At 28.9% G+C, this 24,428-nt stretch overlaps 1 protein-coding gene and 2 non-coding genes across 4 annotated transcripts in view; 2 read left to right on the top strand and 1 right to left on the bottom strand.

Moving 5' to 3' along the window:
* Window positions 1-3,767, top strand: part of Ptp99A (Protein tyrosine phosphatase 99A) — a 27,427-nt gene extending 23,660 nt beyond the window's left edge. Inside the window, exons 14-16 of one of the 2 annotated variants that reach the window (XR_001343108.3) lie at window positions 1,827-1,903; window positions 2,429-2,523; window positions 2,788-3,767. Coding sequence is in view for 1 of the 2 variants with exons in the window: in XM_014420079.3 (XP_014275565.1) it covers window positions 1,827-1,903; window positions 2,429-2,447 (96 nt within the window). In the remaining variant the exon portion in view is untranslated. The other variant, XM_014420079.3, reaches the window with a different exon arrangement.
* Window positions 3,768-16,842: 13,075 nt separating this feature from the next.
* TRNAD-GUC (transfer RNA aspartic acid (anticodon GUC)) lies at window positions 16,843-16,914 on the bottom strand. Its single transcript has one exon. It is a non-coding gene; the product is annotated as a tRNA-Asp (tRNA).
* A 383-nt stretch (window positions 16,915-17,297) lies between these two features.
* On the top strand, window positions 17,298-17,369 carry TRNAD-GUC (transfer RNA aspartic acid (anticodon GUC)). Its single transcript has one exon. It is a non-coding gene; the product is annotated as a tRNA-Asp (tRNA).
* Window positions 17,370-24,428: the final 7,059 nt, after the last annotated feature.

The following is a 24,428-nucleotide window of genomic DNA, read 5'->3' as shown; positions in this document are numbered from 1 at the left end:
TAACTATATTGTGCAAATTTTCTTTACTGATCATAGGATAATATATTTTATCCCTTCCTACCATTTTTGTTTCCCTTTTTACCAATTTTGTATATGTCTCCAACTATTATTTGCATAAAATTTCTCAGTTGTCTATCTTAGACCAATCCAGTTTATCATAAAATTCACATTTAACCTCATCATCACTGTCATTGGGTTGGAAAATGTGTGTTTACCTATGTAATTTTAAGTCAATGCCACTGAAATGTGGCCTCAGATACCCTACCACTGAGGAACTTTATGTCCTTAAATTACTTATAGAAAGCAATTTAATAAAAAAAAAATATCTAATCCAAAATCATCTCAGATACTTCCAAAATAATCAGAAACCTATTACCCAAGAAATAATTACCGTAGTTATCATTTAGGTTCACTACAATTCTTTTTTTTATAATTGGGTCATAACTGGGGGGAGACTGTTGTACCTAGGATCACAATTGACTCTTAACATTTTTTTAAAGGTATTTTTGAAGATATAACAATGGGAAAAGTTTCTCCTGATAACTCTATTATTCCTACATATCATTACACATTGTCACTATTTTTTGGGGAATTAAAATATTATAGTTATTGAAAATAATATATTTTCATATTTATTGATACGTGATCAATGGTACAAGACCATAATGTACAATGATCTAGTGCACTTTGGATCATTAGAATATAATACCTATAACCTAGATAATATGTTTTCAAAACAACTTGCTTATACAGAATTTGTATTTTTTTTTTCATAACAAAGAGAAATAGGATTGCTAAACTATAACTTAATTTTTATTTGTATACATATGTAAGAGAAAATACAACATAAAATTTATATCTTACAAGTAATAAGTAATCGAAAAATGAGGCATGTTAAGTAAACTCACCAAAAGTTAGTTAACCAAGTCATTTGGTGTTTAAGCTAAAAAAATTTACTTGAAACCAATATTGTCTATTAGTTCCAGTTGAACCCCTTAACTCTACTGGAGTTAGGGGTTTTATCACTATATTTTTCCCTACATCAAAAATTTATTGTCACTTCTGATTTGTTTGTTGAACTTTATCTGTTATTCAATCTTTGAAAATTATTTGTTCCAACCCAGTACTTTGATTACCCATTCCCTTTGCTAGATTCTGCTTTTAAAATTGATTCTGTCTTTAATTTGTACTCATGTTCATTTATACATTTATACTAATGATCATTGATCAGAGGTACAGGACTAGTTTTGACCTAGGGTACATCATGTTTTTCTAAATATCAATATATCATATAAAAACATTCCAGATTTTCTTTAAAGTTGAAATATAATATAACTAATTAATCACCAATCAGCTGAGAATTGGGTAGAACATGATTTAAAACAAAAATTTTATATCAGAAATTTGGGTCTAAGTTAAATATTATTGTTTCACTACCATAATTCTTTATTTGATCCTCCACTTTCCAATTTTGTAATTTTTAAATAGTTTATGCTGAAATATTAATTTGCTCATCAATTCTTATTATCATTGTAATAATGGTATGATCCAATATTTTGGGTTTACACAAATACAATAATCTTGTATTTTCAATACAAAAATTCTGTTTTCCTATTTACTACATGACACAAAAAAATATGAAATTTAATTTTTATTCATCTTATTTAATTATTCTGAAAATAATTAAATAAGATGAATAAAAATTAGTAATATGTTTCTCTAATTTTTATTCATCTTATTAAATTTTTTACAAATGAATAGTTTTTTATGTAATGAGTTTTAATACGTCTAGTTTCTTTTTTACTAATTTTTCGACAATTTTTTAGGATGACTATTTGGTCCTATATAAAGGTTTAAATGTTATTACTACAAGCAAAGGTGTTTCCCTCATTGCCAGTCCAAGGTATGTTTTTAAATATATTTCTACTTTTAATAAACCAATATATCGAACAATGCCTTTTATATTGATGATAAGGTATTCCTTTAAAAAAACAAAACCTTTTCATTGTATGTAGCTTACGTTTGTGATCATAGATTAAGATGTTTAGTTTACATACATTCTTCAATAATACAATTTTTCAGATTTAGGGATGGAATTAATTGATATTGATGAATTATTTACCTATAAAAGTTTTTTTTGTTAATGTTATGTTATCCTAGTATTAGGGTAGTATGAATTTTCCTAAATTACAATTTTACTTAAGAAAAATTGCCTAGTAAGTTATATACTCGTACAAAAGTGAATTTAAGTTTAACAATGTCATTTTATTTATAGTCACTATCAACCATTTTTTTAGTTTGAATATCATTTATCAATAATTTAGGATCAATAAATATTTTGAATGTTAATACTATCTTTTATTGAATCAACTCTTTAGTGTTATCTATCTCATTTGGTTTTACTTAGGTATTATTTTTTAAATTCTAGTTATGTGAACTCCTGTTAAATATAATGAAAAAGAAATACAAAAGACAACACCAATGTACTTCTGTGGACCGTCATCTACATTCCAAGAAGAGATTGTAAGAGATTACGCATTTTTAATTTATTTATTTTTTATTGTAGAGCTGAGAGGCTTCTAGTCATTATTACAGATAAATAATTTACAATGAACAGTTAATTAACTGTAAGTTTTAAAAATATTGACTGTGATGCCATTTTTAAAATTAAGAAGTGTTATGAACGTATAGCTGCTCTAATGACCGCAATTGTTAAATTTATTTCTTTATATAATTTTTTCTAAAGCTTTTTGTTAAGTTATATGTATTTTTTATTCTGTTTCTTAGGTATACAAATTGAAGGATATTTATCAAACATTATTGCTTTTCTACGTTATTTCAATCATTATCATGGTGTGTAAATAATATTTATTATTGATTAGAAAATGATAGTATTTTATTCATTTTTTTTCTGATTTTGTTTGTTTAATTTAATGAAGTATGAAATGAAAAATAAATCCAATGACCTAATTATAAAAATGTAGTTTTAAATTTTATACTTTTTATAATTTGCATATATTTTGTATAAACAAGCTACTGTAAGAAACCAGCATCACAAATATTTATAAAATTGGAAAATTAATCAAATACAAGGTAAAATTATGACAAAATAATAGCATGTACATGTGAATTTGTCTTTTCATCTGAGATACCCTCTTCCACGATACATCATATTAGTGAATGTTAAGATTCCTGTATTTTCAAGCATTTTAATAGAGACTGATTGTAAATATCTATTTTAAATGTTGTACCATTTTTTAATTTAAATTATGTGAGATACAGTGATGTAGTTCACTTACGTATCTTTCTTTGTGTTTAATTTTAAACTATAAAATAAAGAAATTCTATTAATTATTTATATTATTGTTGTTAGGATTAAAATTTAGTTTAATTTTAATATAGCAAAGTAATGTTTTTTTCCTGTTATGCTTTGTAATTTGTTAGCTCTATGAGCATTTAAAAGAAAAAAGGAAATTGCATTAATATAGAAAAAAATATTGTTTTAATTTTATTTTGTACTACATCACTGGGATTCGGTGATGTCTAAATTTCCCTATTTATACTTGCAGATGTGCAAGCATATTGTGCTCAAAGATTGATAAACATTCTTTTTTTATAACTGCAGAATATTCATGTATATATTATACAGTGCATCCAGAAATGGAATGCTATAATTAATGAATAAATACAAATGTTAAATAAAAAAACAATAAAAAAAAAACAAACAAATATTAAATTCTAAAATATACAACTTTTTGAAATTATTATTTTTTTTGTTGAATAAATCATTTCCTACCATTTATTATCAAGATCCTCTGAGATGCCTTATTCCACTATTATATGCCTATCACTTAACTGTATGTAAGTACTTTCATGCTTTCTTCATTTATCCTACTCAAATCTTTACTTCTTCTGACAATAATTACTCCTCTCCTTTTAATCTGTTTATCCCCTTCTATAAAATTACTGTATTAAAATAACCATTATTAAATATTTGATCTTTATTGAATTCCGCTACCCTTTCTCCCTTGATCTGAAAATACAGTTATGATAAAAATAAATTTAATTTGAAAAACTTTTTTCTTTAAGTGTTGATAAGATGTTTGAGCTAAATAAGTTACAAGAAGAATTAATTTGTATTCCTCAATTATAAATACCTTTTTCTGAAACAAAAATTTAAAGCTTACCATAGTAAGAAAAGAAGATCAAATTAAAATTTACCATATAGCAGGTGTATAAATTAAAATAAAAAAAACAGCCTTTTTCTACCTGGGGCACATTTATGGTCAGTCAGTGCTAAATTAGAAATCATTATGCCCTTGATAATAATAAAAATAAAGGAATTTTTATTAGCTATGGTCAGTCAGATACCATTCTCTAAATCTGGAAAGAAGTGAATATTGTGGAGTTATTTTGGACAGACATTTATTTTTCTTTCAATGTAAGAAATGCTTGTAATATAATCAAAATACATTGATAATTGGTAGAAACCAGTCTGAATTACTGAAAAATGGGTTCACAGGCACAGTCATTGTGTACAAGAGCCTTGGTTCTATGATTTCACCGACAATTACTTTTATTTATTTAATGAGTATTTAATTAAATTATCGTATAAATTTATTAAGAAAAATAATGTTCCTGAGCAAGAAACACTGTCACTTTTTTATTAGTTGAAATCTATAGAATAATAATGGAGATCTAGATGGCTTGATTAAAAACTTAACTGATTTTGAGTCACATGTTCAGTTATGTGGGTAATTCATTTTGAACAGAGTAGGCTGGAACAATATATATTGAAAATAGTCACTTTTTTTTTAAATAGGAAGCGATCACTCAAAAACTATAAGGTTATTAAGTTTCAATTGCACTACCATAAATTAGGTAAGATTTTCTTTAATAAATATTATTTGGCTTAATTAACTAAATCCTTGTAAGTGGTCTGAAAGATGGATCAACAGTGTAGAGATTTTTTTTTCTACTTCTTTATTAAATTTACATCCAGTAAATTTTTTGTAAGATTAAAACAGAATAATACAGACATGCAGAGAAACTACTCTGTGGTAGCACTCCAATAAAATTTCTACATTAGAAGATCTTGAGGCCATCTTTTCAAGGGGCTGGGCAGATTGCTAGGAATAGAAGAGGAAGCAAGGTTAGGAACTACTGGCTTTTTGTAGTTATGGAATTTAGAATAAAAGAATCGATGCTAGATCAGTTAGATATGGATCATTAAGGTTTTTATGTATGATTTTATTTGTGACAAAGTAAGAAGTATTGAGGATTTTTATGAAGAATTTCAGTTATTAAGGTTAGATAAGGCTCATCTTTGTATATCCAGATAGGCATTATCACAGTCATGTAGTTCAGTCTTTACAAATATTGTTTATGTTGAATAGGAAACAGTAACTGATAAACTATTAAAGTTTCTAGTAATTTTAGCAATACACTTTATTTCATTACCAGCAATATTAAGTATTTTTGTTCTTTTAAATCGAATCGTCTCTCAAAAAAAACTTTGACTAAAGTAATGAAAATATTTAAAATAGCTGATAGTGAAATGAGAGCTATTGCTAAAAATGTTAAAACAGTTGGTACACGACTTTCATAATAATAAACCTGTTTTACATGAAAACATCTTTTTTGTTTATTTTACGATGCGATTTTGAAAGATGCAAGAAGTAAGAAAAGTAATTGCGCGGTGGTATTTCTCGACGTTGTTGGTGCCTTTGACAATGTTGGCCATGATCATATTGTGAGCTCACTGAAGGCGAGGGGTGTGTCGCCGGATCTTAGAAATGTGATTTCGGCTCTCCTTACTACGAACTACATCAAAATAAATGTAGGTGCCCACTCAACAAGCCAAATCAGAGTAAAGCGTGGAGTTCCTCAAGGCGGCCCATTGTCGTCTTCGCTATTCAACCAGGCCATAGACCATCTTTACCGCGACCTGTGTGAGCAAAGCTTCGTAAGTAAATATGGATATAAGCTCAATAGCGACCAAGGTTGTGTGGTCCTCACAGGGTTCGTGGATGACCAGGCGGTTTCAGCGTGCGACAGGGTTGCTGCCGAAAGAGTAATTGATAGCGTACAGAGGACGTTCAAAGAAATCGGTTTGGCATTGAATCCTCCAAAGAGTGTGGGCATCGTCATAAATAAGGGGGAGCTGGAATCGACGAAGCTCTCCCTCGAGAACGGAGATAGCATCCTAACAATGAAAGAAGGAGATACCATAAAATATTTAGGATGCACATTCTCGGGAGAGCTACAGTTCAACGAGGATTCGGGGACAAAGTTGAATATGAATTTGGATAAGCTTGTTACCTCGTGCTAGCTTAAGCCCGAGCAGAAGGTCAACATTGAACATGGAACACCAGTACGTGTTCCCGGGTCTTACATACCCTCTCCAGACTGCTCCCTTAACAAAGCTACGTCCTGAAATCCTGGATGGCACCCCTACGTGGAGTCCCAGGTGTCAGCGGACAGGATAGAAAAGTTGGGTCCCTCTGTCGCAAATGCAACAGAGAGCCGGAAACACCAGCACATGTGCTGGGGAAATGCCCCAACAACTCCCTCCTCATAACTCGCCGACATCATGGAGTGATATACGAGTTAATGAAGCTCCTAAAAGAAAGAGATTTTGCCTGCTTTGACGAGGTCTACTGCGTAGATACGGATGGATCCACAAGATATGTGGATATTGTTGCTTTCCCTAAGAAGGGGAAGTCGGCAATCATTCTGGATCCCACCGTGAGATATGAAAATAATGACCTTGACCAGGCAAATAAGGTAGATAGGGAAAAGAAGGAAATCTACGATAAATGTATCCCTTTCCTCAAGGAGAGGTTCCGTGAGGGCTTCGGAGAATGAGACTTCAACGTGAGAGGCCTCTGGTTCGGAGCCCGTGGAGCGATTCCCAGCACAACTAGGAGCTTCACGGAGGAGCTCGGGGTCTATGTCCAGGACGTGGCTAAGATGACAGAAAATATAATACTTGACTCCCTGGGAATCATACACCACCACATGCACGGAAATTAATGAGTATGGAAGTTTATCCAGAAATGGGATGGCATGCATGCATCGCATATTTTGTTTGTTGTTTTATTATTTTTTAATATTTGTTATATAGGGGAATTTTTTAATCAAATGAAATAGGGGTTGTGAAATAGAAGGGAAAGAAAAAAAAAGGAATAAATCGAAAAACTTGTAGTTAGTTTGTAGACTGATATTAATTGTAAAAAAAAAACTGTGGAAGAAAAAAAAATGTTATCTATGTATTATATTATATCATGTAAAAATATGTAACTTATATTTGTCCAGTCACGGATTGATCAGTATGCTGTGTAATGTAGCAACCCGATGTATTTGGGCAGCATGAATTAATAAAGTATTTCTTCTCTCTTTCTTCTCTAAAGGTAAAATTTATTTGTTATACCCACAATAATTTTTTTTTTTGACAAATAAGAAGTGTATTTTAGTAATATCTTTTTATTTAGAATGAAAACATTGATGCTTTAAGGATACTGAATTTCAGATCACTTAATTTTCTTATCCAAAAATGGACGTAGTCTTAGGTTATTCTGCCTCAACTTAATTAGTATGGATATAAAACCTGTTAATAAAGGATTTTTTCAAAAAGTAGAGAATCTGTGGCTCAGTAGAAGGTTGATAAAAGAAAATTAGAACATACAAAATAATGCTACCACAAAGGTAGGCTACAGACGAGGAAACGCCTATTTATATAAAACTTTTTTTACCTGAAAAAAATTAAACACAGCTGAGACAAAAAACGGCAATATAAAAAATTATGAAGCCAATTATATAAAATATTTTTTCCTGGGCTTCTAGGACGCGTTGGCAAGAACCCTTTCATGGCTGGAATATGCTTTGACCTAGTATCACAAAAAATAAAAATTAATTGAAATCAGCGTTACCACGTCCTTGTTGTATCTCCAAAAGTTATTAGTACCCTGAAACCTCCTAGAAACTTTATCTCTTCCATCATACTACCCAAAAATTCTTTATTTAATGTTTATTTAGATGTTAATCTTAACTACAAACGGATACCTATGTATTGTTTAAATACTGTGAGTAAATTTTAAATGAACAACACAATCATGCTTTATTTCCTCTAAAATAGAAATCAATTTAAAAAATGTAACCAATTTCATTTACTTCTTTAAAGAAAACAATTGATTTCCAAATAAATGTGAAGACGCTTTTTTGGGTTGAATTGGTTAGCATCTATTAATATCACATGGTTTTTAATATAATTTGAAGATTTTAAAATCAATTAACTAGACAGCAACTCAAGATATCATATGACTTGGTATGATGTGATGTTCATTGGTCTATTTTTAGCTGCTGATGTGAGATGTACTCTCTTCGATATTATTTACCTAACCTTGTCTTTTTCTATCCTGATGATATATTGGAAAAACGTTGATTGGCTTTTCATTTAAAGATTTTAGGTTATGTTTTTGGAATATTCATGTTGTAACTAAACAGTAATTTCTGTTTTTAAATTATAAAATGGGTACTAACCACACCATTTTTCTCATTCACAGAGGATACAGTATTAGAGATGAAAATTGGGGATACCAATTGTTGATTGCATGAAAAATGATTCTCAGAAAAAAAAATTGCTATTTAACAACACATTATTGCTGGGTAATAAATAACGTGTTTAGTACCTATTTCGATCCTCGAAAGTTGTAGCTCCTATGAAGAAGCTACAACTTTCTAGGATCCTGGTTCAAATCCAGCTGTGGCAGATAATTATTTTCTGTTACTGTAGCCGTGAGTCAACCCTGTGGGTTTGGGAGCCCTCAGCGATTTACCCAGCATCATAAAGTGGGTACCCTTAATTAGGGAAAAATCTGGCTGTTGGACATGAACCTTTCATGGATTGTACGGTACAAATTTAATTTTAAATTAGAGAATGATCTTTCTACATGAATAGACGTGATTGAAGTAAATGTGTTGTGGACTTATAATTATAGTTTTGTTCACAAACCCACGGAGGAGAAATTAAAAAAAATCCTTCCTTATTGTTAGAAGTGAATTATTTAAGGTAGTGTTTGTTATATTATTGTATTACTAATTGAACGAATATGAACCTTCGATTGTTACTTGAAATTTCGTCTTAATTTTAATCTATTATTTCTATATTTATTTATTTTTATTGAACTGAAATAGTCCAATTATGCAAATAAATGCGTTTATCTTAAAATATGCAAAATAAAACATGGCTAATTGTATATGGATACACTACTTAGGTACTTGGGTACAGGTTAGCATTTTCTTATTGTAGTGGACTGCTGTATCGATGGTATTCATAGGATCCAATTTGTTTACACTGCTGGACTGTCTAGGTATGACAGTATTACTAGGTTTATCGGCTTCGACTGTTCCTGAAACAGTCTCGGTTGGCAGTCCTATGGTTCTAGGTTATGTTATGTCTGAGAAGAGTTTTGATGATAATGAGTACCTTCCTATGTTTCTCTCAATATAATTTTTATCATATCAGATAAAAATAAATTAAATATTTATTTAAATTTTCATTCTGACAGACTTGGCATCACCTGGCACACCTTCAGTCCATCGAAGCCGAAGTCTTCCTCTTCGTCTTGGACCGTGAATTACTTCTGTCATTTTTTTTGGCAGGTATGGAAGCTACGTGCACAGTCCATCCCGGTCTACCTGAGCCTCATAGATTGGACCACGTCTGGTTCCTTAAAGATATGCTTCAGCTTCTGGATTGTTCAACTTAATATGATTGTTAAACACTTTTTATTTCTAATACTCTTTCTAGAGGTGGTTGTCTTAGATTAGATAGTTCTGACTCCAATTGAAGATGTGAGGCATCTATACCAAAAGGTCTCGGCAATGCGTATTCATACAGGTTTGGAGATTAATTGAAAGGATGAGTCTTATGGAAATTTATACTTGAACCACCATAAATACTTGAAAAATTGAAACTTTCAATCTAAACTTGGAATTAGAGTGAAATAAGAACACATGATATATAATAAAATAATGGAAAAATATACCGATCTAAATGTGTACATTTTCTATGGATAGTACAGAAGAATTGGTACTCAGGTGTAATCAATCTATCAAGAATGCAAAGGTAGGGGGGGGGGAGGCGAGGCCACTAAGAAATTACATTACTGTTTATCAGCATGTCCTCCTGTTTACGTTTATTTATTGAAACAGTATATTTAAAATTATGATAATATTTATATGCTTTATAATCTAGAACATTAAACTATTTACAATTAACTTATACAAGGTTAGCAATGTTATATCCTATCCTAAACAGAAATTCCAAACTAAAACCAGAAACAACTGTTCTTGTATTTAAAACAATCCTCAGGCCACTGCTGATGTTCGGCTGTGAAGTCTGGGGAGCGGCATCCTTCACGAAAAGGGAAAAAACTACAATCTTTTCAAAATAAAGTCCTAAAATCGCAGTTAATGCTCCTTGGTTCATAAGAAATAGCCAATTGCATCGCGAATTACAAATGGAGTCAATAGAGGATTATATGAAAAAACGGTTCATGAAGTTCCACTCCCAGTTGCCGACAGTTAAAGGAGCAGTGACCTACAACCTGGGAAACCCAACCTCAACCCGAAGACTGAAGCCCAGACTGCATCAGGACATTCTTTTATAAATTTTAATAAATATAAAATTAATTCATAGTCACAATACCTCTATTTACTTATTATTATTATTCATTATTATTGTTATTGTTATTTTATTTTTTTCTCTCTTCCCTTTTTCAAATTAACTTGTTTCTTTTTACTATTAGAAGACAATTGTTTGTTTTATTTAAGTGTACCAAATTATTTTTTGTTATTAATTTTACTTTCCTCTTTTATTAAGAAGCATTATTCTTATCTATTTATTTGATTATTATTTTTTTTTCTTTTAATAAGAACATTTTATATAGTTAGGGGTGTCATTTGTATGACTATACCCCCTCATAATATACTGTTAAAAAATATATATAATATAAGTTATATCAACCATGAAAGGCCCACCAGGCCGATCTGGTATAAAAATAAAAAATAAAATAATAAAAATATTTACAATTAAATCAATAAATCAACATTATTACATACTTGGGTAGTGCTCTCTGGCGGGAAGCGATAAAGGTGTTGGTTCTTCCACTGGCTCATAGACAGCATCGCTACATCCTAATTTAGAAGATGGAAAATTATATTTATTCGAGGCTATGGTTTTTATTGGGTGTCTAGCTGCCACAATCCGACAAAACTGTTCTTGGTTAATACTTCTTCATCGACTGAAAACAATCCGAATCTTCTTTTTTAATGGTACAACACATTTTTTTTTCTTTTTATTAAACACAGCTTCAAATTTATCTCCAGCTGATTTATCTGAAATGTACTCCGTTGTGAACCAACTCCAGCAGATTTAAATAAATTTCCCATCGAGAATTGAATCCAAGTTTCTTAATTATTACAGCACCAATGATACTATAGTGATAGATTGTGATATGAATTATTAATGTTTTAGTTTATAGTTTTGGTTCGTAAATTTTATATTGTTTTTTGTTGGCGAAATACTTCTACTGAAATCTTATCCAGCCCGAGTCAATTATTTAATTTATAAAATATTCTTAAAAGTCCAAAACATCATTCATGTTCAGCAAAATAAATGCCATCACCGTATGGAACGATAATGTTTTATTTTTGTATTAAATAAATTTATTGGATAGATTGATATATGATGGGATACATTTAAACAGGTGGAGAGGTTTAAGTATTGAAGGTCTACTAACTAAAAACCAAAAAACGACAAAAAAAAAAACCCCAAATTAATCAGGAAATAAAGGCGGCAAACATGTTATTTTTAAATTTCGTAATTGTTTAGCTTGTGCCTTCTGTTCAGAAACTAACCTTAATTTTAAAATTTACAAAACTATTATCCCTTCTACTGTTCTTCACGGATGCGAAACATGACCTCTTACATTAAGGGAGGAACAGCACCTAAGTTTTTTTGGAAATATAGGTTTGTTTGAAATATTCGGTTCGGAGAAGGATAAGTTAACCGGAGAATTCAGTATGCCACAAAACGCCGAAATGTGGAAACTGCACTCGGTAAATATAATTTAGATGGGGGTTTAAATTTTCAGGGCAAACGAACGGATCCCTAAAAAGTTAAAAAACAATGTTTCGACAAGTAAACATCAGAGGGAAAGACCGAAGCATAGGTGAGAGGATTGGGTCCAAGTTGATCCTGTAGATTTGAGTTTGGATAAGCGCCACTATCTGGAATATAAACAACGATTGGTTTAATGTTATTAATAATATTTAATATTATTATTAAATAAATTTAATGTATAATGAGACCATTTATTATTATGATATCTTAATTATGAGGAAGTTAAAATGTTTTTCACGAATTCTTGATAAGGGGCCTACAAGGAGATCAGTTTTCAAGACTATAATTATGACCTTAGATTAGAACTACCCCAAACCCCACGTTTCTAAACAGAGGAATTAAAAATAAAAGATTTCCTTTACTCAATTTTGCTAAACAGAACACATTTTGACATTAAGTAAATATATGATAGTTAAAAAACAATCCTAATTCATGAAATCTGACTGGGTCTGATTATTGAGAGAAATAATTCAATTATGTAAATTCAAGTCTTGGAGTGATGTAATATCACTGTTTGATCAGTTCTTTTTGCACTGTTTATGTGAGATGAACTATTTCTGACATGCATTTATTTGATTTTAATCCTTTTCTTATTCATATCATGTCTGAAACGGCAAAATGTTGGCTGTTTATTTCGTTTAATCTCCTTAAGTACGGACTAATGGGTTGGGTTATCCTACATGTTACTGGACAAATATTAAACTCAACCCTCCCATGGCGGGGTGGAACTGGAGATGTAGATATCGATGTATACATTACATCGATAGTTAACGTATTGAAATAATAGTTTGGTGATGTAAAAAAAAAACTCATTGAAAAAATGACCGATATTTATAAAAAATACATCCAGGATTAGTATTAATGAAAATATATAATTTTAATAATGGGTCTATGGTGTAGAAGAAAAAAAATGGACAATGGAAAGGGCATATATGAATAGAACTGTTGCAAATAAAATATATTATTATATAATTTTATTTTTAATAACGTGGGTTAAATGTGGTCCTTAGGATTTTTTACCTATCATTTTGATTAATATTTAATGATTAAATATTTCGTTCTAATTCAGGTCTTACGACACTCCCTAATCCTCTAAATATTACAATTTTTTTTTTTTTTGAGTTCTGGTAGTATCCATAAGAGTTCTAGAGTTCTCAATTATTTACAGAAATCGTTCTAATGTTGAAAACATCAACAAAACCATTCAAATATACGCGCGGCAATTACGTATTTTGGTATTTGGGTATTTTGGTGCGTACAACTTTGCACACGCACTAACTTAACGCAGCTAAAAGAAGCTATTCAGGCCGACTTTGCACATGGGCTCTTTCACTAGTTTCGGGAGATAACGTAAAGACAAATAATCGAATTGGTCTGAATTAAAATGGATAACTCTAAATTTGGACTGAAAATAAAAATAATTTTTTTGTGAAGTAAGGTAAGTCTTTCAATTTTTAAATATTTATTGGGAATATTCATAAGTAGCTAAATAGTTTCGGTTTCAATTCACCATTTTCAAGTCGCCTACTACCATATAATTTTAATACTGGTCTTATAATTCATTCATTCATGAGGCCGCAAAAGGAATATATTCTTATTATCATATATAATTAAAATGTAAATTTAGTTTGGAAGGAGCATCACTCAACATGTTGCTTCATTGTTATTATTGGGGTTCTTTTATCAAAAAATGTTTGTATAATATAAATCATTCTTGGGAGCGGAGTGGCTCAGTGTTAAGGCACTGTGCTACTAACTCCAAGGACCTGGATACAAATCCAGCTCTGACAAATAATTATTTATTCTGGTACAGTAGCCGTTAGTCAACCCTGTGGGTTCGGGAGCCTTCAGGGTTTACTCAGCATTATAAAGTGGGTACCCTTAATTAGGGAAAAATCTGTCGATCGAGTTTGATTCTGACCAAATCTCCTTCTTGCACAACCGTTGGTCGAGTAACATTACTTCCTTGCAAAGTACTGCACCCCTGACTCTTAATGAGTTGTAGAGGTATAGATTTATTTATTAATTTAAATTCAAATTATTCTTATTTAAAATACTATTTAAAATTACATGATAAAGACAAAACTTTCAAAAATAAGTCATGTAAGTATAGATGGACAATTTATTTGTACCTGATAAGTTATAAAAGGAATACTTTTTACATAAGGGTAAACAGTTTTATAGATTGTATGTTTTAGGTTTAATTTTTAATTTTTTATCCAAGGCAATTATTATTAAATTAAATTATTATGTTTGAGTGTGTGCAGATTTATGGGTGTAGATATGAGATATCTAATTAGTGCTTGAAAATTTCAAAATAAAATTTGTTCCCTCAATCATACAAGTACAATTGATGAATTATAATATTAAACTTCCTAAAAATTATAATAAAACTTCAGGTTATTGAGGGGTTGAAAATATCAGTTTTAATAAAAATAAAATAAAAAAATTTATCGGACTAAAATATCACAATTGATTTTGTTTTAATTTAGGATTCTCAAAACATTTTCCCTAGAGCAACAGGCAGTTCACATGTTCGCCGATAGGATGCGCATCCTGTACTGTGTGAGGGATTAGTTTGTCAACAATAAAAGTTCATAAAATTTATGTATGTTCTATATTTTTCATTTATTCACGTTACTTGAATTTCACTTTGATTCAATTAAAAAAAAATTGTTTGTGAATTTGTTTAGCAAAATCAATAATGCTTAATCAAAATAATGGAGGCTATTATTTCTTTATACCAGCACTCAATGTATAAATTGACACGAGTTTGATTTTTATGAGGATAATAATTCATTGATAAATTGACAGTTCAAGAAAATACGAATATTTCTGAAGCTATTCACTTCGGAAATAATATTTTATAGTTAGTTATAAAACGAACAGTAGATGTTCAAAATAGTTCTTAATCTGAATATTTATAAAATAAATATTTTATTATATCTTAATTATAGAATGTTTTTTTTTACTCATTTTCACTATTATAACATTTGATTTTATCACGAAAAATTCTAGGAAGATATTTTAGTTGGCAGGTACGAAAAATTGTTTTGTATATACAATTTGTATATTAAAGGAAAAGCAATTGTGATATTTTTATTTGATATAATTTATTTTTTTATTTTTAAACTGTTATTTTAGGTCCCTCTGTAATCTCAGGTTTAATTATATATTTTTACAAGAATGTAGTCATATTTTTTAGATCGTTCAATGTAACTCTCTGGATTTTCTTGTATAATCGAGGGAACTAATTTTATTTAGAAATTTAAAGAATGATTTTTTTTTATTTTAATTATTTATTTATTATTTATCTAGCTTTCCTACATCCAAAACTGTAGATCCAGTTTTTTACATTTATATTAACTTATTATATTCTTATACTTTTAATACCATTCTCTGATTTTATTTTATTTTTTAAAATGATAATATTTCCGTTACGATACCTTAAGCCGTTAAACCCCACCACACCACCTCTTTTCTACAAAATTATTCCTCACTCCTTTAATTTACTTCATCCATTGTTTTGTGAAGCTTTCTGTGCACATTCATGTAATCTTTCCATACTTTATAACGATTTTATATTTTTTTTCATTCCTCATGTGAAGCCCTACAACGTCGGGTGAAACGTTAGTGCCTGATATATAGTTTCTAAAATATTTTTTATACATTCTTTCTTACTGCCACTCCGACAATCTTCCTACGAATTATTGCATATAAATAATAATTTTCCAATAGGAAGAATTTGGTTCAATTCTTCATATTCGTAAAAAAAGTCTTGCTTAGTGACATGACAACTCCTTCCAGCATTTTGTATATTGCTTTACTACCGTATTCGGGATATTCTTTTTTTTATTTTTGTATATATTCTTTTTTTTTTTAAGTCTAGTTTTATACATTTAAAAATAGATTTTTTGTTTTATTTCTACATTATTTGTTTTTACTTGCTATACTACAACTTTCACAAAATCCCAGTGGCTGTACAACCGGACTATGTGTGCATGGATATTTCGACTATGCGTCAGTAAATAACAAAAAATCTTGATATTAATGAAACTCATTTATTTAATTAGCATACAGGTATAAATATTTAGAAAGGTATACGAAGAAAATTAGGCAGTCCCTGAGAGAAAATTTTTTTTAGTTGCATGTGAAACTAAAGTGGTGTGGTCCATTTTAAGTCTGATTAATGGGCTAATAAATTTTATTATTAATAATAATAAAAATATAAACAGGGTTTTATCAAGCCTCCACCCTCGTTTCCGTAGATTAAATATCTTAATTTAAGGAATTTAACAAATTATTATAATAACTAAAATAAATCCAAATATTATCAGGTGAGTTAGTGGATAAAAGACTTTCATAAACATATGATGAACAAGTTTTAATCCTAGATTTAAAAATATTTTAGTAAACAAGTAACTAGCAATTATTGTTCATTACATTAATGTTTCAAATCTTTTCTGATCATTGCTTTATATTTATTTAAATTAAATTTTAAAATATCGTGATGTGCATGTAATTTTTTTTTATATGTTTTTTCATGAGTTTTTTATGTCAATTTTTTTAAATTATAATTTAAACAATATTCTATATTTATTAAAATCATTTCATTATATCATGTTTTAAAATTATATAATAAGAAAAAAAATATCCTCCCCGGCGGGGAATCGAACCCCGGTCTCCCGCGTGACAGGCGGGGATACTTACCACTATACTACCGAGGATATACATACATTCGCTAATTGGTTTATACTGGTGCTTTTGAGACTTCTAAATTTTGTTTTGTAAATATTTTTTTTTTTTTTTTACGTACGTCTTATAGCAATTTGTAGAAAAAATAATTCTCATTCATTTCTTGACGATATTTATACTGTATTATTTCCAGTAAATGCCTTTACATAATGTCCTTATTATTTTTCTAATAGATCTTTGGTAATATTATATATTTAATTTTTAAATATCACTCACCTTGTATAATATTGGTTACTGAATTATTTTCTATATGTTGTAGTCCTCGTCAGAATAAAAAAAACAAAAAAAAAACTACAAAACAAAATTTAGAATTCTCAAAAGCACCAGTATAAACCAATTAGTGAAATTATATATATCCTCGATAGTATAGTGGTAAGTATCCCCGCCTGTCACGCGGGAGACCGGGGTTCGATTCCCCGCCGGGGAGGAAATTTTTTTTAATATATAATTTTAAAATATGATATAATGAAATGATTCTAATAAATATAGAATATTGTTTAAATTATAATTTAAAAAAATTGACATCAAAAACTCATGAAAAAAATATTTAAAAAAATGACACGCACATCACGATATTTTAAAATTTAATTTAAATAAATATACAGGAATGATCAGAAAAGATTTGAAACATTAATATAATGAACAATAATTGCTAATTACTTGTTTACAAAAATATTTTTAAATCTAGGATTAAAACTTGTTCACCATGTGTTTGAAAGTCTTTTATCCAACTAACTCACCTGATAATGATTGGGTTTATTTTAGTTATTATAATAATTTTTTTAATTCCTTAAATTAAGATATTTAATCTGTAATTAATAAATTTAATTCGATATAATTAAGAAACCTATAAACGGTAAAAATATTAATATCGATATTTTTTTCAATATTATAATTATAGCGACATTTTGCTATCTATCTAACTGAAATATCAATATTTTTATTTGATGTTATAATATTAATATTTCGTTTCTAATAATATCGGAATGTTATCAATAGGGGTTAATTTAAGCTTCCAATTTCAGAATTAATTGATTTAGTATATATGAATACATATAAACATCAGAAAACTATATATTTGTAATTATAAATTTATAAATATAATATTCCTCATTTTGGAATATCAATATTTCTGTACAGACATATTTAAGACATATTATTTACCGATATCAATATCTATAATTTTTTTTATATTCCTTCTCTAGAGAAATAGATACGTTTGTAACTGTCAAATCGCATTGCCAGTATTCCCTGTTTGATTCATTTACTAACGCTATTTCCCGATGCGTTTTTTTTCTTTAGTAAAAAACCAAAATTTGACTCTCTTTGGTTCAATTTGGTTGCTTTTTTTTTTTGTAAGATTCCAGCCCCCCGATGTATTTGTAATAAATTGAGTCCCCTAGGCACAATAGCCGAAAAACGTGCCTTTCTACTGATTTGTTACGATGAAATGGTTCTCAGAGTTTTGATGAAACTTGCCTGAAGTTTTCTCCATAAACCCCCTTTAACTTTTAGTACGTAACATAAATCTCCGAGTAAATGCAGGAAAAGAAGTTATGAAGAAAAGAAACATTAATCGTGACTTTAATAATAATGACGTAAATTTAATAATAGGTATAATTATGTAAAAAAGTAATTAAGTTCCTTAAATTGAAAAAAAAAAATTAAACGTGCATAAATAGAATATAAATTACAAGTAAATATTATTGACGATTATCACAACCTATTGAATTTCTAGTTTAAGTATTTTCTATTAATAATTAACATTTTATGTGATTTAATTACGTTTTGCCCAATGTAAACATATAAGCCGTATTTTTTAAGTATTTTGTTTAGATTCACATGAACCCTTAAATTTCTAACTGCTTTTTCAAATAAGTCGAAAAGTATACATCTCCAGGAACATTCCAGATGATTGTTTGAAAAATAATTAAAATAATAAGCTGAACTAAAACAAAACATAAATAATTGGAGAAGTTTGTCGGGGGTTGCGGTCAGCAAAGAACAACATAAATAAACAAAACCATATTTATTTATTTTATGCCGACGTTTTGACCTGAGTTTCAGGTCTTTATCAGGGGTTATGGCGTAGAACATAAATAACATAAATAATTTTAAACGGACTAACATTGTCGAAGATTTGACGTGTTAAGTAGCAATTTTTATATTTGGACTTAAAAGCTTAAATAGTATGGAAAGTCATACCGGTTATTTCTCACTTTTTCTTCATTTTATTACAAGTCAACTAAATGATTATTAGTAAGTATGGTGAACAGTGGAGGTACATCAGTTAAAATAAACCAAGAATTTATCTCTATCATACAAGATACATTTTAGCTTATTAATTTATATTAATATCCAATTTTTTTATTTACTGAGTATACTATCTCATATAGGAATTTTCGCCTTATCCGGATTAAAGGGGCTCTGCTATAATAGTGAAAGTTAAAAAAAAATTATAAATAAAAAACATTTTAACAATAAAAAATGCAAAAATTATTTAAGTAGTATTTTTTATTCTTTTTTTGCGAATGCCTGTAAGTGGGATTATATTAACTTTATCATCAAAATCAAAAGATTATATTTTTTATACGATATTTATTTATTATGTAATATAATCACATTATACTTTGATAAGAAAGTAGTTTGTCAGAGGCAGGAAGAACTGACCCGTGCTGGGTAAGATAAAAGGGTATTTACTTTTATGATAGACCCCTTCTTGTCTCCTCTCGAAAGCCAGTTCATAGCCTGGATCTACTTCTGTGTGTAGTATCTTCCACATCGGCCATCCCTGCCTTTTTCCGTGTATCGGATCGGAGGATATGGAGTGGAACGCATTTTGGGGGTTTCCATGAGCCGTAGTGTTTTTCTCTGGCCGTAGTGTTTTTTCTCTGAAATACCCCTCCCACCCAAAAAAAAAAAAAGAATTTTTTTTCAGAATACTGAATTGACACAGTAAAGCAGTTGGCTATGACAAAATGCTATTTATTTTCTTATAGTTTATTATTTATTCCGTATATAAATCATGGCGCAGGAAAAAAAAGATAGTAAATCACAGAGTAATGAACAGTACAACTTTCGGGTTTGTAAAATGAAAATTAGAATTTAATGTAAATTTATGGGGAGTTCAGGAATTGGCAAGTATAAGTATGCATAGGAACTATGGAAAAAAATCCTTTCTGAATTTTGAGACTTCTTTTATTTATGTTGAAATAAAAAGTTCTAATTCTTCTTCGGAAATTGTCACAAGTACTTTATTGACGTAGCTATCTAAATTATTTCAAGATGTGAGTATAATCATAAAAAAAATTATACTACTCAGAAGAGTCCTGAATTTCGTTTGTGTGCGGAAAGCACTCAAATGCTCTCATGATTCAATAATCAGGCGTCAAATCATCCCTTTATTAGACATGTAGGGTTACTTCTCCTGTATTTTATTTTATTTTTTTAGTTACATTATTGATATTTATATTCACATAACATTACATAGAAATACAATAAGGGAAAGCATCGACATCATTAATAATAAAAAAATTTGTGATTAGCAATGGGTTTGAAGCTGGAAAGTACTCGTAAATGGTAGTTGTGTAATGCGAGCATCTCACCAAATTCTGGTGATAGAATTTTTCTAAAATTCTTAAATTAAAAACGCATAACAGCATCCTTATAAAAACTATTAACTGACTACAAACTTCTTTGAATAATAATTACTTTTTTAATTAATATTAATAATAATTTTAATAGGGCTTATTAAATATTTCAATTAGCTACGTCAATATCTAAATTATTATCAAATGTATTTTAAAACTTTTTAATTAAATTCTTGCTGCATTAAGTCGCGTTTAATTTGTTACTATTATTATAAATAAAAAAAAAATATCATAAGCTAAGCAATCAATACCTCTATCTTAAAATTATTACAGAACAGGAAATCATAGTTAATTATTTCATCTAATTTAAATTGAAATTATATTACTTATACTAAATATTAAATATGTACATATGTTTGTACGTAGAATTTTTGTACTATAAATGTATTACAACATATAGAGTAGTAAATCACAGTGTTGAAGAATACTGCTTGACGGGATTGTAAAAATCGATTTGAAAATGAAAATTAGAATGTGTAAATTCATATGTATTTCATGAATCAGGGCCAGTATGAATACACATGAGAAATGTTCAATTAAATAAAAAAATAAGAAGGAAAAAAAGATAAACTAAATAATAGGTGTAACAGGAAAAAAATTCTCTGAATTTTGAGACCTCTGGTATCTTTCTAGTCGAAGAAATTTTTTTTTTATATACTAGAAGTACATAATAATACACTCAGTAAATTTGCTGTAAGTTTGTAATGGAGTGATACAGGCATGTAGAGAAACTAATCATTAGTAACACTCTTAAAGAAAAAAACTTAAAAACTAACGACGTTGCAATCTAGATCAGAAGTAATTTAAAACTTTTAAATTAAATTCTTTGTTCATTAAGTCTCTTTTAATATTGTTAACTAAATCAAATGCGATCAAAATGACAAAAAAATATATCATAAATAAAGTAACAATGAGCCCTAAAAATTATAATAAAATGAAAAAAAAAAAAAAGTTTAATTAATTATTTTATCAAATTTAAAAATTGAAATAATATAGTTTTTACTAAATATTAAATCTATTTATTTCTTTGTACTGCAGATTTTGATTGAGGGGTGTATATCAAGGAAGTATGTTGATTTAGTAAGATTGTACAGGTTTGAAATAGTTAATAAGCCCTATTAAAATTATTCTTAATATTAATTAATAATGTAATTATTATTCAAAGAAGTTCATAGTTAGTTAATAATTTTTATAAAGATGTTGTTATGCATTTTTAATTTAAGAATTTTAGAAAAATTCTGTCACCAGAACCTGGTGAGGTGCTCGCATCACACAACTGCCATTTACGAATACTTTCCAACTTCAAACCCATTTCAAATCAAAATTTTTTTCTTGATGTGGTTTATTACTAATTTATTAGGTTTATATTTATACTACATGAGGTTTATCACAAATTTATTATTCATGAGGTCGTTGCTTCCCCTTATTATATTTCTATGTAATGTAATGTGAATATAAATATCAATAATGTAACTAAAAAAAAAATAAAATACAGCAGAAGAAACCCTGTTTGTCTAAAGGGATGATTTGACGTTTGTGATTATTGAATCTTGAGACAGCATTTGAGTGCTTTCCGCTCACAAACGAAATTTAGTACTCTTCTGAGTAGTATAATTTTTTTTTTTATGATTATACTCACTTTCTCATTATTTCAAGAACATCATGTTCTTCTTTTAATGGAACCTTAAGATATTTCCAAGAATTCTAAAAATGTATATTTACTTGCAACTACTGTTAATTAACATTAATAATTAGTCCTGTAAATTACATACACGGTAGCTTTTTCATAACCTGTAAACTCAACTTTCAAATTTTTGTTGAATTTTTAAATGGCATAGATACCTTAATATTTTATAAAAAATATTTATAAATTCAATGTATTATATTAAAATGGAGGCTAAATATATTAGTACAAGAGCCAGAAAGAAAAAAAGGCAGTTATCTCACCCCAATTATTTATTACTTTAATGAAAACTATGTATAATTAATTACTAGTAAAAATTAATGAGTCTGCCAAGTATAGGTAGGGGGATTAAAAAATGGCGGCTGTTTCCAAACCTTAAAAAAACATTAATTTTTCATTCGGAGCTCTATATCTTAAAAACTACCTAAAAGAGCACTTTACGCCCAATAGTTCTCGAGATATAGCTTTTTAAAAAGGAAAATGTCTTAAAAATCTTCTGAAAGATTAGAAATTAGCTAATTTATTTTGAGAAATCTATATCCAGAAACTATGAGACGTCTAGTAGCACTCTAATTAAAGCTAGTTTAATGGACTATAAATAAGGTTATGACCTTTACCTTCGTAGAAATAGTAGTTTTCATGATATTTGCTAAAATAAATTGATTTATAGTTGTTCGGACAATAAGTTTAATTTATGAAAAACTTCATTTTAGAAACCGTTGGACGTACAGATGTTTGCCAGCGCTCAAATTAAAGCTAGTTAAATTTACAACAAAATAGTTGATTATGTTTATCTTCGTAGGAGTTTTAGTTTTTATGATATTTGACAAAATAAACTCACAAAATGTTAATTTATAGTTGTTCCTATAAAATGTTGGATTTTTGAAAAAATATATCTCTAGATCCATAAGACGCACATATGTCTGCCAACACTCAAAATAAAGGAAATTTAACTAACTATAAAGTATTTTATGACACTTATCTTCGTAGGAGAACTAGTTTTTATGATATTCACATATGAATATAAATGGCATAAATAAATTGGCAAATGAAAATTTGTCCAAACAACAGTAAATGAATTTATTTTAGCGACTTTCATGTAAACTATTACATCTACGAAGATAAACATCATAAAATACCTTATAGCTCATTAAACTAGCTTTAATTTGAGTGCTAATAGACATCTGCACGTCAAATGGTTTTTGAGATATAGATTTTTCAAAATAAATTCACTAATTACTTGTCTTTCAGTCCGTCCTATACAACATTTTTATGAAATGTTGCTTTTTAAAAAGCTATATCTCAAAAACTATTTAACATAAACAACTCTATTAGGGCTCATATTTTAGCAAATTCGCTCTTTTTTAAATGACGTTCTCTTAGGTTTTCTTGTGCTGTTCCTACTCGTTGAGATATGGAGCCTCGAATGAAAAATTAGTTTTTTTTTATCACTTTGAAACAGCCACCATTTTTTATTCCCCCTACCCATACTTGGCTGACTAGTAATTATACATAGTTTTCATTAAAGTAATAAAAAATTGGGGTGAGATAACTGCCTTTTTTCTCCTTTTGGGCTCTTGTACTATATAGTCCAAGACCCCGGTAGATGTTTTTTCAACCCAATTTTAAATTAACTTAATAAAAAATATTGGGGAGAGAGGGGGGGGGGTCATAAAAGATAGCTAACAGGTGGCCAATACAAAAAGTTACAAAATAAATTTCTTTCGGAGCTCCATATCTTTAAAACTACATCCAACACTAAAAATTATAGTAGAAAATAATTTAAAGTAGAGTAAATTTACCAAAATATTTGCACTAATATTTCTGTTTTCGTTCAATAATTTCCGAAATTTTTCAAGAAGCAACTTTTTTTCTTAAATTTTGTAATTAGTATTTTGTAAATTTCATGGAACCTACTACAAGTAATAATGACGTACAGATGTATATTAGCTCTCAATTGTAAAGAAGTAACAGGAATAGAAGTTTCAGTTTCAATGATATTCGCCAAAAAAAATTCGCAAAATGTTATTTTCCTGTTTTTTGGAAAAACTTTAAACAAGGAACTACTAGAAGTAACATATATGCCTATAAGCACCCAAATTTAAGCTCTTTGGATGTACTATAGTGTAGTTGCCGACGTTTAACTTTGTTG

Source organism: Halyomorpha halys, unplaced genomic scaffold, assembly GCF_000696795.3.
Source record: "Halyomorpha halys isolate HHAL.00 unplaced genomic scaffold, Hhal_1.1 Scaffold258.1, whole genome shotgun sequence".
NCBI lineage: Eukaryota > Metazoa > Arthropoda > Insecta > Hemiptera > Pentatomidae > Halyomorpha > Halyomorpha halys.
This window is presented reverse-complemented; position numbering and strand designations above follow the sequence as displayed.